This window comes from Leucopleurus acutus, assembly GCF_964270905.1.
Source record: "Leucopleurus acutus genome assembly, chromosome: 12".
NCBI lineage: Eukaryota > Metazoa > Chordata > Mammalia > Artiodactyla > Delphinidae > Leucopleurus > Leucopleurus acutus.
The window spans coordinates 38,615,106-38,629,301 of record NC_139154.1 but is presented as its reverse complement, the minus strand read 5'-3'; the positions used below and the strand labels follow the sequence as shown (position 1 = coordinate 38,629,301).

Below are 14,196 nucleotides of genomic sequence, written 5' to 3'. Positions count from 1 at the left end.
AAGCTGACTGATATCAGCTTTCCCCCCATTTTTAAATTATTTTTGTTCCTTTTATTTTCAGATTTCCTGTTCCTTCATGAGAGGAGACAGGGCACACGTTCAGTAAAACAGATCAATTCGTTTTCAAAATCTTTCCACGCATTTTATTGACTCTTCTAACTCACCTGGACTGTTTGCACCAGGTCTTGTATTATCTTTTGCATGTACTTCATCAGTCTGTCAAAAGGAAAGGATAAAACAGAAGTGGGGAAGGGTTAAGTAATGATTCAGAACAGGTATCTTTTTATAAAGGGAGAACTGTATCTAACTTTAGATTGCATTTCAGACATACACCTTTATAATCTATAGGCAAAACCATTCTTCAGATTCAGAAAAACCCTTTATTATTATTTTTTTAAATTTTTATTTATTTTTGGCTGCATTGGGTCTTTGTTGCTTCAGGTGGGTTTTCTCTAGTTGCGGCAAGTGGGGGCTACTCTTCATTAGGGTGGCTTCTCTTGTTGCGGAGCACGGGCTCCAGAGCGCAGGCTCAGTAGTTGTGGCGCACGGGCTTAGTTGCTCTGCGGCATGTGGGACCTTCCCGGACCAGGGCTCGAACCTGTGTCCCCTGCACTGGCAGGCAGATTCTTAACCGCTGTGCCACCAGGGAAGCCCAGAAAAACCCTTTATTAATTATAGGTCTAAGGCTAATCAATTTTAAATATAATAATAAAAAATTGAAGGTGGTTTTCAAAACATTGTGTATTTAGAATAAGCATGCCCTTATTATATAAAGGTAAATCTAACAATGGTGAAAAAGTGAGATGATGGACTCATGAAACTGATATTTAGAAAAATAAGGCACATCAAGAAGATTCTAAAACGCTACTAAAAATGGAAATCATTATATCAGAAATTAGCCCTAGATATACACAGGTAATCCTATTTATTTACAAAACCTATGTCAAGAAAGATGATTACAGAAGTAACTTTATACAGAGAGAAAAGTAAAGTACGAGCCCATCACTTATTCCATACCTAACAGACCTAAACTCTTCTGGTCAACGTGCCAGACTTCTCTTTTCTTAAAGGTACAATGTCTGGTTGCTTTAAGCATCATGAAGAGCTCAAGGTTAAACTAGTTTATGAATGCTTTACTCTACACAAATGTGAACGTTATAAAGTACTTACCCTAATGTGGTTTTTCCCAAGCCTTTCCCAGATTCTGTCAGCTTTGGGATTCACTGGGACAACAACATGGTGGACAGTATCTGGAACAGAATCTTCTCCTTTCAAATCAACCCAGGTGGGAAAGTGCATGATCTTCTCAGACAGTTTCTTCACATCAAAAGAGTGCAAAGTAGCTGAGCAAACAATCACCTAAGAATAGAAAAACCAAAATTTAGATAAGCTTTTATAATAATAATGATTCTAGCATATGAATACAGATGTGGGGCACGAAGTACGCTAAGCCTGGAATCTAAGACAAGTTCAATACCTGACTCTGTAGCAACAACTAGTGGTGTGACTTTGGGCGGGTTAATCTCTCTGAGCTTCAGTCCCCTCACTTCCCACAGAAATCATGCCATCTATTCCTCAAGGTCCTACAAAAACTAAGTAAAATGAAAAGGTTTTTAAAAATCTAAAGCCATAAACTTGTCCCCTTCTCTTAAAAGCCTCTCCTCTTGAATTCTTCCTAAGAAAACAGAATGAGAAAGAGTAATATTTTAAGAAATAATTACTAAGGAAATAACTGTTTTTCTACAGTTCAAGACATTTCTCCTTCAAAGAGGAAGCAGTACTCAGAGTCTTGAATATAAACCCTAAATGCTCTGTAGAAAACAAAAATAACGATTAAGAATTTTTTACTTATAGTCTTCTGTTACACCTAAGTAATGTCCTTAAATTCTCTTCACCTTTATTTCTAAAAGCAGCTCATAAGACTGTTTCCTTTGTGTGTACTACTTAATCAGTTAATGAAGAAAATGTTTCATACAGCAGTTAACGTAATCAGAAGACACTAAAATGTGAATGTAAAACAAAAAAAGTAAGCATGAATACGTAACAATTGTCTACATGTATTTTAAGATGCATTAGTTATTTCATACCTGAAGTCTTTTTCCATCAGAGGTGATCTGAGGAATCTGATTGTGAATCCTATTTATAAAATCAGAGTAACCTTGAGAAAGAAGCCCATCCTGCAGAAGAAGCAAAGAAGAACATAAGTTTTGTAATCAGTATCTAAATCTTTCTTTTCTAAATCAATTGCAAAATATAAGATAAAGAAACTAATTCATACATATCTCCATACTTTCAAAGTAATGATTTTCTACTGGATATTTAAAGGCAAGTTGTAAATTCAACTTTAAAGCCCATGTGACTATAATATGAAAAAGCTGACGATAAATAACTCAAAAACCATACTCTGGTATTCTAAAATGAATACGAGAGTTAATAACTCCCACATCTCCTTCAGAATACGACTCTAATATGAGAAAGCAAAGACCTTCAATGTTGAGAAACTACCTCATCTTGAAAATAACTTGGAACTATATCTCAAGAGCCCAAAACATATTAATGTAATTTGTAATGTGTAAAAAAAAAAAAAAAAAAATGTTATGTACAAACAAGATAACTATTTGGAGTACAAAACAAACCTACATGTCTAGTCATAAGGGTGGTTAAATAAGCCACAAAGTGTGCATATGAGAGACCATTAGACAGCCTTTAAAAATTGTTCATAAATAATGACATGAAATACTTATGTACCATATTTTTCTAAAAAAGATTTCCCAGATTCTAAATAGCCTGATTGCAACTACATAAAATAGTATTTACTATAAATATAAGCAGTGAATGAAAATACACCAAACTGGTAACTATGTTTCTCTCTAGGGACTGGGATCATGACTAAATTGTATTTTTTCTTCACCATTTCACACATTTTATCCCCCAAAACATAAGCAAATATTTTTTTTAAAAGCATGAGTATATTTCAACATACAGCTTCATCCAGGACCAGGAATCTAACTTGGGATAAGTTCAGCTTTCCAGTTGACACCAAATCATCCAGTCTTCCTGGAGTGCCAACAACTATATCTACCTAAAAAATATCCAAAAAAAGCACCTTAAGAAAACTGAAGAACTATTGTAATCACCTTAGAACAGCAACCAACAATGGTCTACTTACAATGAAAACATGCATATTGAAGTAGTCATAGTCAGCTGTAAATGTGCGAAACAGGAGTTCTAGATAATGCTGTATTATTAAACTTATACCTGCTTTGAAATTAATGCGAAGACTCTGGCAACTGATTGTAACATTTTAACCTGTTATAGACAGTCTAGTATATAAAATTTGTTTTCCAAGTGAAAAATCAAATGAATTTATAGGAACTCTGAAATTAAACCAGGACCCAAATCCCAGCTCCACCATTACCCAGCTGTGTGACCTCAAGCTACTTAATCTCTTCTAGTTTCAATTTTCTCATTTTTTAAATGGGTAACATTTTCTGCTTTGCAAGACGGTTGTGATAATTAAGAGATCAGATATGTAGTGCATTTGATGCCCAGTGTGCCAGATGCTTGATAAATTTGGTTATAATTCATAATGAAGATGACCTAATCCAGGAAAAACAGCAATAATTACTACTTGTCAAGGGCTTATAATGAACATGTGCTGTGCTAACCTTTTACAGGTATTATATCATTTCATGTTACCGCTAAGGAAAACACTACTATTATTAGTCCTGTTTTTAAATGAGGAGACTGAAGTTTAGAATTCTAAAGTCATAAGAACTTAGATGATACAGCTAGTAAGTACCCCAACTGGGATTCAAACTCAAAGTCCAAACATGAGAAAAGGTCTAATTCAAGTAACAACAAGTTTTATTTAGCTTTGTATTATAAAAATTTTAAGACATCTACAAAGAGAGTAGGAGCCGCCAATGCCAGGACACCCGATTAACCACATTTTCCATTTTCACACACACACCTTTTAATCAAGTCCATGGTATAGTGATTAGGAACATAGGCTTTGAAGTAAGTTCCACCTATGAGTTGTAAGATCTGGGGCAAATTACTTAATATTTGGTATAAGCCCTCTTCCTGATCTGTAAAAATGGGCAAGGGGACCATCACAAAGGGCTATTGTGGGAATTGAATGAGAAAATGTATGTAATGCACTTAGCAGGGCCTGGCCCATTTCTAGAAGGTTATCAATAAAGGATGAATATTTCTAAAGCGTGTATATGGAGGTATGTGTGTGAGCACAATCAGGTATTATATAAAATCATTCAATAAATCAGACAATTCAAAACTTCTACTCTTTATCAACAGGCATAAAAAATGACTTCTTTTTCACTTGTGTTCTCCACTCTAGACTAAAACCGTAACTATCTCCTAACAAATTCATCACTATCGTCTCATTACTTCAATGTCTCACCCCTTGAAAGACTGAAAAAGTACTGTGCTGAATGGACTTTTAAGTTGATCCAGTAGAAGGCATTTAAATTCCCATAAAAAGTGAAAGACAGACATTTCTGAAGCTATTGTTTCAACTATGTTGATAACTGTAAGCAAGTCTCAGTTCAATCTAGAAAATACTGTCTGAAAATAAAACCCACTCAATGTATTAAGAATGTACTATGTGCCAAGCACTGTGCTGGACACAGCAATGAATACAATACCACTCTGGTTCTATGGGTAACGTCTCTTTACCAAAGGATTCTAACCCACTGTGCGAGTTTCCTCCCTCCTCAATTTCAGCAGGTAGTCAGCATGAAAACAGAAACTCGGTCTCTCAGGTTTAAAAACAAAAAGTCAAACTGGAAAAGCCTGAGAGAAATAGCTATATGACTTGGATAATGGCTCCAACCACTTCTTCAGGCATAACTGCACATGTTGCATAACTGTGCAACTTTAAAAGATTAAAAAAATTACATAGTTCTATTCTCTGACTCCAAAGCTGACTTCTGCCTGCAGCATAAGACGTAACACAGGGCTAAGGGTGCCAGAGGATGGTGGGAGATAACAGAAGTAGACAATGTAAGATGCAAGGAAGAGCAGAAAGAGAATATATTACATCCCCTAAGTAGAATGGAACTGAATCCTGCCAGGAAAGCTATGGAATAACACTCCCTTTACTTTGCCATTAGCTTCAGCCAGTACCAAATTTTAGACCTGCCTGGCAAAAGCAGATCGAATTCCCTAAAAGCTCCGGAGCTGGACAACGTAAGTTAAGAAACTTAATAACTTACGTGGAAAATGAATTGGGGTTTGAGGAACCAAGATAGGGAATGAACATATTAAATCTCTTATAGCCATTAAAATATAGCAAATCAAATAAGAACATAACAAAGCTATGTTACTATCTTAGAATAGTATTAAGTACAGTAATGATTCCTTGCTCTTAATATGCCACACAACGTCAAATCAAAACCATTCAGCCTGAAATTTCATTTGACAGCAGCACCAAGGCAACTGAGGGGAGAACATATTTGCTCACCGTAACTCAGTATCAAGCAGTTTAGATTAAACGATAAAATGTTTAGGGAAGGAAATGAAAGAGAAGTTTGTAAGGACAAAGTTACTTCATACATACAAAATATTTTATGAAGTTCTACCTGTACGTGAACTGACAGGCAGTGAAGAGTTTCCCAAACTTCTTCCCCAGTAATGAGGATCACAGTCCGAGCTTCGTCCTCCGTAACAGCACAGCCTTTAAGACTTCCCCTTACACAAATCTGAACTCATCTCCCCTCCTTACACAATCTGAACTCATCTCCCCTCCTACTAGAACCACTGCCTTACCATCCTTCAGCCCTCCCAAGGATCACTGCCAAAACTACCTTCTCTGCAATCCACCTTATCTCTATTTCTATTCTTAACTCCAGCTGCTTCTTTTTCAATTATCCCCAGAGGAAATAACTAAATGCATGAAAATGCGAAGGAAATTCGCAGGTGCTCAAAAGATAAACCAAAAAAAATTCACATATGTTGGAATTTTGCATGAGGTGTTTGGAAGAAACTACTATGCTGTACACTTTTGGGAAAAGAAAAGGCATAATCGTAAGATATTTTTGAACATACATACACTCTTTTCAACTTGTTTAATTTCAGCCTCATGTGACTTTTCTTGAAACACAGCAGAACTATATTGCCAAAATGACAACACATAGTGTTACTTTTTAAAAATTAAAAGTACAACTTACCCCATTATCCAAAACAGAGAGCTGATCCCGTGCTGCAACACCTCCAATTATCAGAAGCTCCCTGAAATAAATACCAGAATAATAACGTAGAAAAGGATTAAAGCCTGCTTTATTGTTTGTTTTTTTTTCAGTTTTGGGGAGGTGGATATTACAATTGAATAACTGAGAAAGAATCTACAGTGAAGGTCTGGAGAAGGAAAGAGACAGGGCACTTCATTTCCAGGAGCTAAATAAAATGTTAACGCACGGTAAAGCAACTGAGGAGGATGCGAAAGCTTGGAGCCCAGAAAACATCAGTCCTCATCTATACATCTTTCTATATTAGGATAATTCCAGGTACCCCAAACTCTAGTTTCAATCAATCTTTATAGACACATGTGGTTGTACGTGTATAAAATATATACTCTGAAAGAATATATAAATATTAATTTTTAAAAGTTGCCTCCAGGTTGATAACCAAAAACTGGGGAATGGGGTGAAAGGAGACTTACTTTTCACAGAATATCCTTTTGTGTTTGAATTTTTCTCACTCCAAATACTTCTAAAAAATATGTTTAGATTAAAAAAGATTACTTTGGGACTTCCCTGGCAGTCCAGTGGTTAAGAATCCACCTCCCAATGCAGGGGACGCGGGTTCGATCCCTGGTCCGGAAACTAAGATCCCACAAGCCGCGGGGCAACTAAGCCTGCATGCCACAACTACTGAGCACGTGGGCCACAACTAGAGAGGCCGCGTGTCACAACTACAGAGCCCACGTGCCACAACTAGAGAGAAGCCCGTGCGCTGCAACAAGGAGCCTGCGCACCACAACAGAGATCCTGTGTACCACAACTAAGACCTGACGCAGCCAAAAATAAATAATAAAATACACTCTAAAAAAAAAAGCTTTATGCCAAGACAATTCTATGGGGGGAAAGAACAGTCTTTTCAACAAATGGTGCTAGAACAAATAGATATGCATGTGCAAATGAATGAAGTTAAACCTCTTCTTTAGGTCACACATAAAAATTAATGCAAAATGAATCACAGACCTAGATATAAGACTTAAAAATGCAAAACTCTTAGAAGAAAACATAAGAGTAAATCTTCATGATCTTGGGTCAGGCAAAGTCCCTTACAACACCAAAAGATGAACAAACAAAAAAGCAACAGATGAAAAAATAAACTGGACTTCATCAAAATTAAAAACTTTTGTACTTCAAAGGACACTACCAAGAAAGTGAAAAAGCCCACAGAATCACAGAATGAGAGAAAATATTTGCAAATTATATATAATTAATCATAATACTACATGTATATATCTTACAACTCAACAATAAAAAGACAAATAACCCAATTGAAAAATGGGCAAAGAATCTGAACAGACTTTATAAATGGCCAGTAAGCACATGAAAAGATGTTCAACACGATTAGCTATTAGGGAAATACAAACCCAAACCACAATAAGATACCACTTCACACCCATTAGGAAGGCTATAACTGTAAGGACAGATAATAAAGTGAGCATGTGGAGAAACTGGAACCCTCACACATTACTAGTAGAAATGTAAAATAGTGTTGTCACTTTGGAAAACAGTTGCGTGGTTCCTGAAGATGTTAAACATGAAGCTACTATTGGATCCAGCAATTCCACTCCTGGATGTATATTCAGGAGAAACGGAAATGTATGCCCACACAAAAGTCTATACACTAATGTTCATAGCACAGTAGCCAAAAAGTGGAAACAACCCAAACATCCATTGACGAATGAGTGGATTAATAAATATGTGGTATATGTATACAATGGAATACTTTTTGGCAATAAAAAGGAACTAAGTACTGATACATGCTACAACACTGATGAACTTTAAAAACATTATGGTAAATGAGAGAAGCCAGTCATGAAACAGCGCATTGTCCAATTCCATTTATATGAAATGTCCAAAACAGGCAATTCTATATATGGAAAAGAGATCAGTGGCTGCCCAGGGATAGGAAGGTGTGAGGGAAATGGGAGTGACTGCTAAAAGGTAGCGTTTCTTTTGAGGGTGATGAAGACGTTCCAAAATTGGTTTTGGTGGTCACGCAATTCTGTGAACATAATAAAAACTAAAACAACCTGTACACTTTAAAGAGTGAATCGTATGATACGTGCATTATATCTCACTATAGCTATTCACAAAAAGATTGTCTCCTTTTTATAAATAGCAGACAAAATTACTTCCTGAGGCAGCCAGACAACTTTCAATCAGAAGTAGCTATCAACTATCTTCATCTATTAATTTTACTCTTATTTAATCAGTCATTTAAAAAATACCATAAAATACTGGGAAAGTGGATGATGTTGACACTGAGTCTCATAAACTCTATGACTGATGAAAAGAAACAGCTTCATGGTTGCCTACTGTCATCTTAAGCGATTTATAGTGTTTAAAGAAAAAAAAACAGCTTTCTAGTCTGTGAATGTCCATTACCTTGGCATAGTCCTTCACCACCTACCGCTAGAGCCACGTTGCCTAAATCCGGTAACACCAGATGCCAGACTGGCTACTTAAGAATCACCTGGAAGAGGTGGCATTCTTCCTTAAAAAACAAAGAGTTCCAATTCCTATTCCCTGGAAAATCTGATTCAGTATATACAGAAGAGGGACCAATAAATCTGTATTTTTAAATAAGGTCCCTTAGTTCCCAGGTCTGGTAACTACGGCCCTAAATCTATCATTTCTTCTATAAAACTTTACTCTTATCCACTTTCCTAATCAGATACATTTATTTCTACAAATTTAGCAGAAAACTGCACATACACATAACAATCTATGCTTGTGTGCAAAGCACTGTAGGGTTGAGGAATATACAAGACCAGCCCCTGTCTTATGGAGTGTAAAACTGAGTTGGGACGAGTAAAGCTATGCACATTTAAAGCAAGAAACACTAACACGTGACAGTGCACAGGCATTATGGGGAAGCAAACACAGCGGTATCCGAGGAGGGAGAAAGGACCGAGCTGGCACCAACACGTCAGCTTCACAGAAAGACCAGGACTTGAGCTGGGTCTTCAAAGAAGGAAAAGGCTCATTTGTACTGAATACCGAAATGAGTAACACAATTTTACCATCTTAGCAAATAAATTGATTTTGTCATCTATCTTCCCTTTCAGGCTTTGTCCAGACGCACGTTAATCTTTACACATAATTAGAGCACAAAAATCAACTTATATTAGCGTTTTACATTCTTCCAAAAACACTCTCTTGTGAAGAGTTCTGAGTCTCTTACACTAAGAAGATGCTCTGGTGATGTACTCTTGTAGTGACTCTCCGTGTCGTATCCTTAAAGCATTTTATCACATTACTTTGGTTGTTTCTCTGCCTTCCACACTATCTCCACACTCCTGCACATAATTCTATAAAAGCAAAGATGAATTCTTCTTGTTATATCCTGATCCCTAGCCTAAGTCTTCACACATGGTAGGTATTCAAATAGTTACTGAAAGAGTGAAATGCATCAATCATCAAGACAAAATTAGGAATCATTTTACCTAAAAAGTTTTACTAAGTATAAATTTATCCCTGAATAAGTTTAACTTATGAGAAAGATCAACATTAAAAAGATGGGGGACTTCCACGGTGGCGCAGTGGTTAAGAATCCGCCTGCCAATGCAGGGGACACAGGCTCAATCCCTGGTCCAGTAACATCCCACATGCTGCGGAGCAACTAAGCCCGTGCGCCACAACTACTGAGGCTGCACTCTAGAGCCTGCGAACCACAACTCCTGAGCCCGTGAGCCACAACTACTGAAGCCCGCATGCCTAGAGCCCATGCTCCGCCACAAGAGAAGTCGCCGCAATGAGAAGCCCGTGCACCGCAATGAAGAGTAGCCCCTGCTTGCCGTAACTAGAGAAAAGCCCGCACATAGCAACGAAGACCCAACACAGCCAGAAAAAAAAAAAACTCAGACATCAAAATAAGATTTTTAAAAATATAAATAAATAAACAGATGGGCCCACGGGACATCAATAATTCAGAGTTTCTGAAGTTAGATAGTGGTGATGGCTGCACAACCTTGTGACCATATACTAAAAACCACTGAATTGTACACTTTAAATGTTGAATTTTATGGTGTGTGAATTATATTTCAGTAAGAAAAATTAAAAGAAAAATTAATAAAAATCAAGTGTCAAATCAACTGACAGAGCAGTTTACTTATATGGTATGGCTTTCCTAAATTAAAAGGGACTGCTACCGAGCCAGAAGTTCTCCAAGATCATTAGACTTACGGTCTCCCCGCAACGGCAGAAAGAGCCCTCGAACTAGAGGGACCAGTGTGAACGCCCACAGGGAAGATGGTCACCACTAGGAGACAGGCTAGAAGTAACCTCGCCAAGTCAGGTTTACCAACACACTAGACAGACAGAGATACATTTTCTATGCAAATGAAGTGATGAAGCTAACATTAAATGAAACGGCCCCTTGAAAGAATTAATTTTTACTCTGATACAGTTTTGCAAACCATGACACTTTATATAAGAGACACAGGAAAAATCTCAATTTACTTTTTTTTTTTTTTTAAAGGATATTTATTTATTTATTTTTGGCTGCGTTGGGTCTTCGTTACTGCGCGCGGGCTTTCTCTAGTTGCGGCGAGTGGGGGGCTGCTCTTCATTGTGGTGCGCAGGCTTCTCATGGCGGTGGCCTCTCTTGTTGCAGAGCACGGGCTCTAGGCGCGCGGGCTTCAGTAGCTGTGGCTCACGGGCTCAGGAGCTGTGGCCCGCAGGCTCTAGAGCGCAGCCTCAGGAGTTGTGGCGCACGGGCTTACTTGCTCTGTGGCACGTGGGATCTACCCAGACCAGGGCTCGAACCCGTGTCCCCTGCATTGGCAGGCGGATTCTTAACCACTGCACCACCAGGGAAGTCCCTCAATTTACTTTTTTTAATAGAACTCTTCTCACTTAAACAGGAGTTTTATATAGAAACTAATTGCTACTATATGTCACAGTTAAATATATTTACACACTCATACACATGCTATGTACACACTCTGAATTTCTAACTCATTTTTTTTCCTACTTTACTCTTCTTCTGAAACACCTCAGACCTAAGGACAACAGGCATTTGAGCACAAAGGGAAGCTTTACCTTAATTTAGGATTATCGACATATTTCTTAAACTGCTTGACGTTATTCAAAGTTTGTTCAGCCAACTCTCGGGAAGGTTCGACAATGAGAGCTTTTGGAGCATTGGGGAGAGACTTTGCTTGTGCCACCTGAGCGTTACCTTAAGAAAATAAAGAAGATTAGAATACATTCAGATCACGCCTCATATACCTTTATCGGTTAAACACGAGCACAAATACTCCAGTATCAAAATTTTAAATAACAATTGCCCAGTGGTATAGGTGATAGTCAAACTAAACAAAATAAAGATTCTTAAAATGAACTACAGATGCCTTAAATCTACTTGCAGTAATTTTAATTGATTATATGCTTTGTGATAAATTAAATGAGCTGTGAAATGTACTTTCTTTAAATAACTGGAAGCAGATTAGGCAGCACAATGGGGTGAGAGTGTGAGCTTTGGAGTCAGACTGCTTGGAGTTGAATTCAGTTCTACCACTTATTTGTCCTGTGACCTTGGGCAAGTGACCTCAAGTCCCTACTCCTCAAGTTCTTTGTCTATAAAACTACCTTACAGGGTTGTTATGCAAACTAAATAATGCAGGTGAAACACTTAACACAGTGCCATGGCGCTTAATAAGCACACACGTTATAAATGCAACATACCACCATCACCACGACCAGCTTCCCCAAAATGCGTGAACTGAAACCAAATACTTGGAGTTTATGAATTAGGTTTTGAAACTGAATTTTACTGACATGTTCAATAAAGATGCATGACTAAACAGGCATGGGGAGTATCTGTACCCCACTACAAGAAGCCTTACTTACTGGAGTTTTCAATACCCCATTCTTGGAATCTTTACCCTCTCAGGTGCTATACCTGTGTGCTGTGATTTGACAGTGAAACTATCCGGTGCCTTGGAAAGGGCAACAAAACCATCTTTTGGTGGAAACTTAAATTCTTCTTCCCCGAAGTTGAATTTTAGTTCAGCATTCTAGCATTGAATAAAGGAGAAAATGAAAATGCTTAACCTAAGAGCAAACTAACCAATATGAAATAACGAAGATCAGAGTAGCTTATAATCACAGCAAAATGTCTCTAATTACCTTCAAAACACAGGCAGGAAAGAGGCCTTGGTTCTTCATATGTGGTGGTATTTCAAATGCCAGGCCAAGGTCTTTTCCTTTAAAAAAAAAGAGAGAGAGAAATTGAATTAAAACTACCAGAAAAGAACGTCCACGTGCTCACACCACCAAATCTAGCAGCCGACGCACATTCACACGCCCCCTCCTGTTACTGCAGATTAACTGTGCTAATACCAACCGCTTCACTTTTTTACTTTACTCCCGAAATTGTCCCCTCTCCCCCTCTACAATTTTAATTATTCCCTTCCTACGGGATTGCTTCCAGTAGACACTTGAATTAGACAAACCTCCCTGAGCTCAGAACTTCCTCCATCTGTCCTTTATTTTTTCTTCTCCTTTTTGTAGTAAAACTGCCTGATTTTCATGTTGACTGTGTCCACCTCATTTCACTCCATTCTCTGTTGAACTGATTCCCAATCAGGCTCCCCCTGCACACCCCTCGTTCCACCACAACAGCTCTTTGTCAAGCTCATTAATGATCTCCACTTGCCAAACACAGTAGTTCTCATTGCTCATCCTTCTAGGCTAGACCCGTCATCAGCACTGGACACAATCTGATCCTTCCCTCCTCCTTCAAAAGCTTTCTTTACCTGAACTGCACGACCTCAACCTCTTTTGGCTTTCCTCCTCATTCACTTCTGCTGGAGTCTCCTCAACTTGCCAACTTCTAACCACAAGAATACCCTGGGCCTCAGATCTCTCCTCTTCATTACCTACTCTCATTCCCTAGGTGATCTCATCCAGACCTATGACTGGATCATATATAAGCCAATAACTCTCAAAGATGTATCAATATCTCCAATTCTGATCCCTCCCCTGGACACTTAACTGTACATTTAACTACTTACTTGATTTCATCACTCAGATGTCTAATAAGTATCTCAAACTTAACTTGCCCCAAACAGAACTCTTAGCATCCACCTGGTTCCCTATCTATTGTCACCACCCAGTGTTTTCAACAAAGCAGCCACCACAGTGATTGTACCGTTAAACTGTTAAAGACAGACGATGCCAATTATCTACTCAAAACCTAATGGCTTCCAATCTCAGTCAAAATAAAAAGTTTGTATCATAGCCTATAAGGTCCTATATGGCCTGGCCTCACCACCTCACTGACCCAAGATTCTACGACCCTCCCCCATGCTCAGTGTTTTCCAGACCCACTGGCCTCCTCACTGTTTAAATACCCCAAGTACGCTTTCATCTCAGGACCTGGTCTCTCTGCCTGAAATACTCTTCCAAGATATTTCTACTCAAATGTCACCTTCTCAGAGAAGCCTTCTCTGACCCCCCAGAATGCTCTCCAGCCCCTTACCCGGATTTATACGCTCCCTCAGTGCACTGTTCCCACCTAACACATATATTGTCTGTCTCTCCCTATCAGTAGCTAAGCCCCACAAAAGTGTACATAAATTTATCTAGTCCATTTTCTGCTGTGTCTCCAGCACCTACCAGCATGCCTGGCACACAGCAAATGCTCAATAAGTATTTGTTCAAAGGAAAGGCAGGGAGGAAGAGAAAGAAGATTGAAGATGGTAAGGAAATTTTAAAAAATCACAAATAATGAATATCATATATACTCTCTAACAAAATGGTCCCTAGAAAGCTTACCATTTTTGGAGAATTTGACATGCCCTTTATCCATATCTAGGTAACATCCAATGGTATCATGCATAGTGAATTCCTAGAAAACCAGAAAGTCAAGTGCTGTTAATAAAAAGCAAAATTGAAAATAAGGTTAAAAGGTCAAATACAGCTGCATCCA

The 14,196-nt window shown here is 38.2% G+C and overlaps 1 protein-coding gene across 1 annotated transcript in view; it reads right to left on the bottom strand.

Moving 5' to 3' along the window:
- The window catches only part of DDX1 (DEAD-box helicase 1), a 33,641-nt gene that overhangs the window by 8,777 nt on the left and 10,668 nt on the right, over positions 1-14,196 (bottom strand). Inside the window, exons 10-18 of the mRNA XM_082851335.1 lie at positions 14,043-14,115; positions 12,393-12,469; positions 12,166-12,280; positions 11,304-11,442; positions 6,192-6,252; positions 2,984-3,082; positions 2,088-2,177; positions 1,171-1,359; positions 165-216 (exon numbers count right to left, since the gene is read on the bottom strand). Coding sequence (XP_082707461.1) covers positions 165-216; positions 1,171-1,359; positions 2,088-2,177; positions 2,984-3,082; positions 6,192-6,252; positions 11,304-11,442; positions 12,166-12,280; positions 12,393-12,469; positions 14,043-14,115 — 895 coding nt within the window. The remainder of the gene's footprint in view (positions 1-164; positions 217-1,170; positions 1,360-2,087; positions 2,178-2,983; positions 3,083-6,191; positions 6,253-11,303; positions 11,443-12,165; positions 12,281-12,392; positions 12,470-14,042; positions 14,116-14,196) is intronic.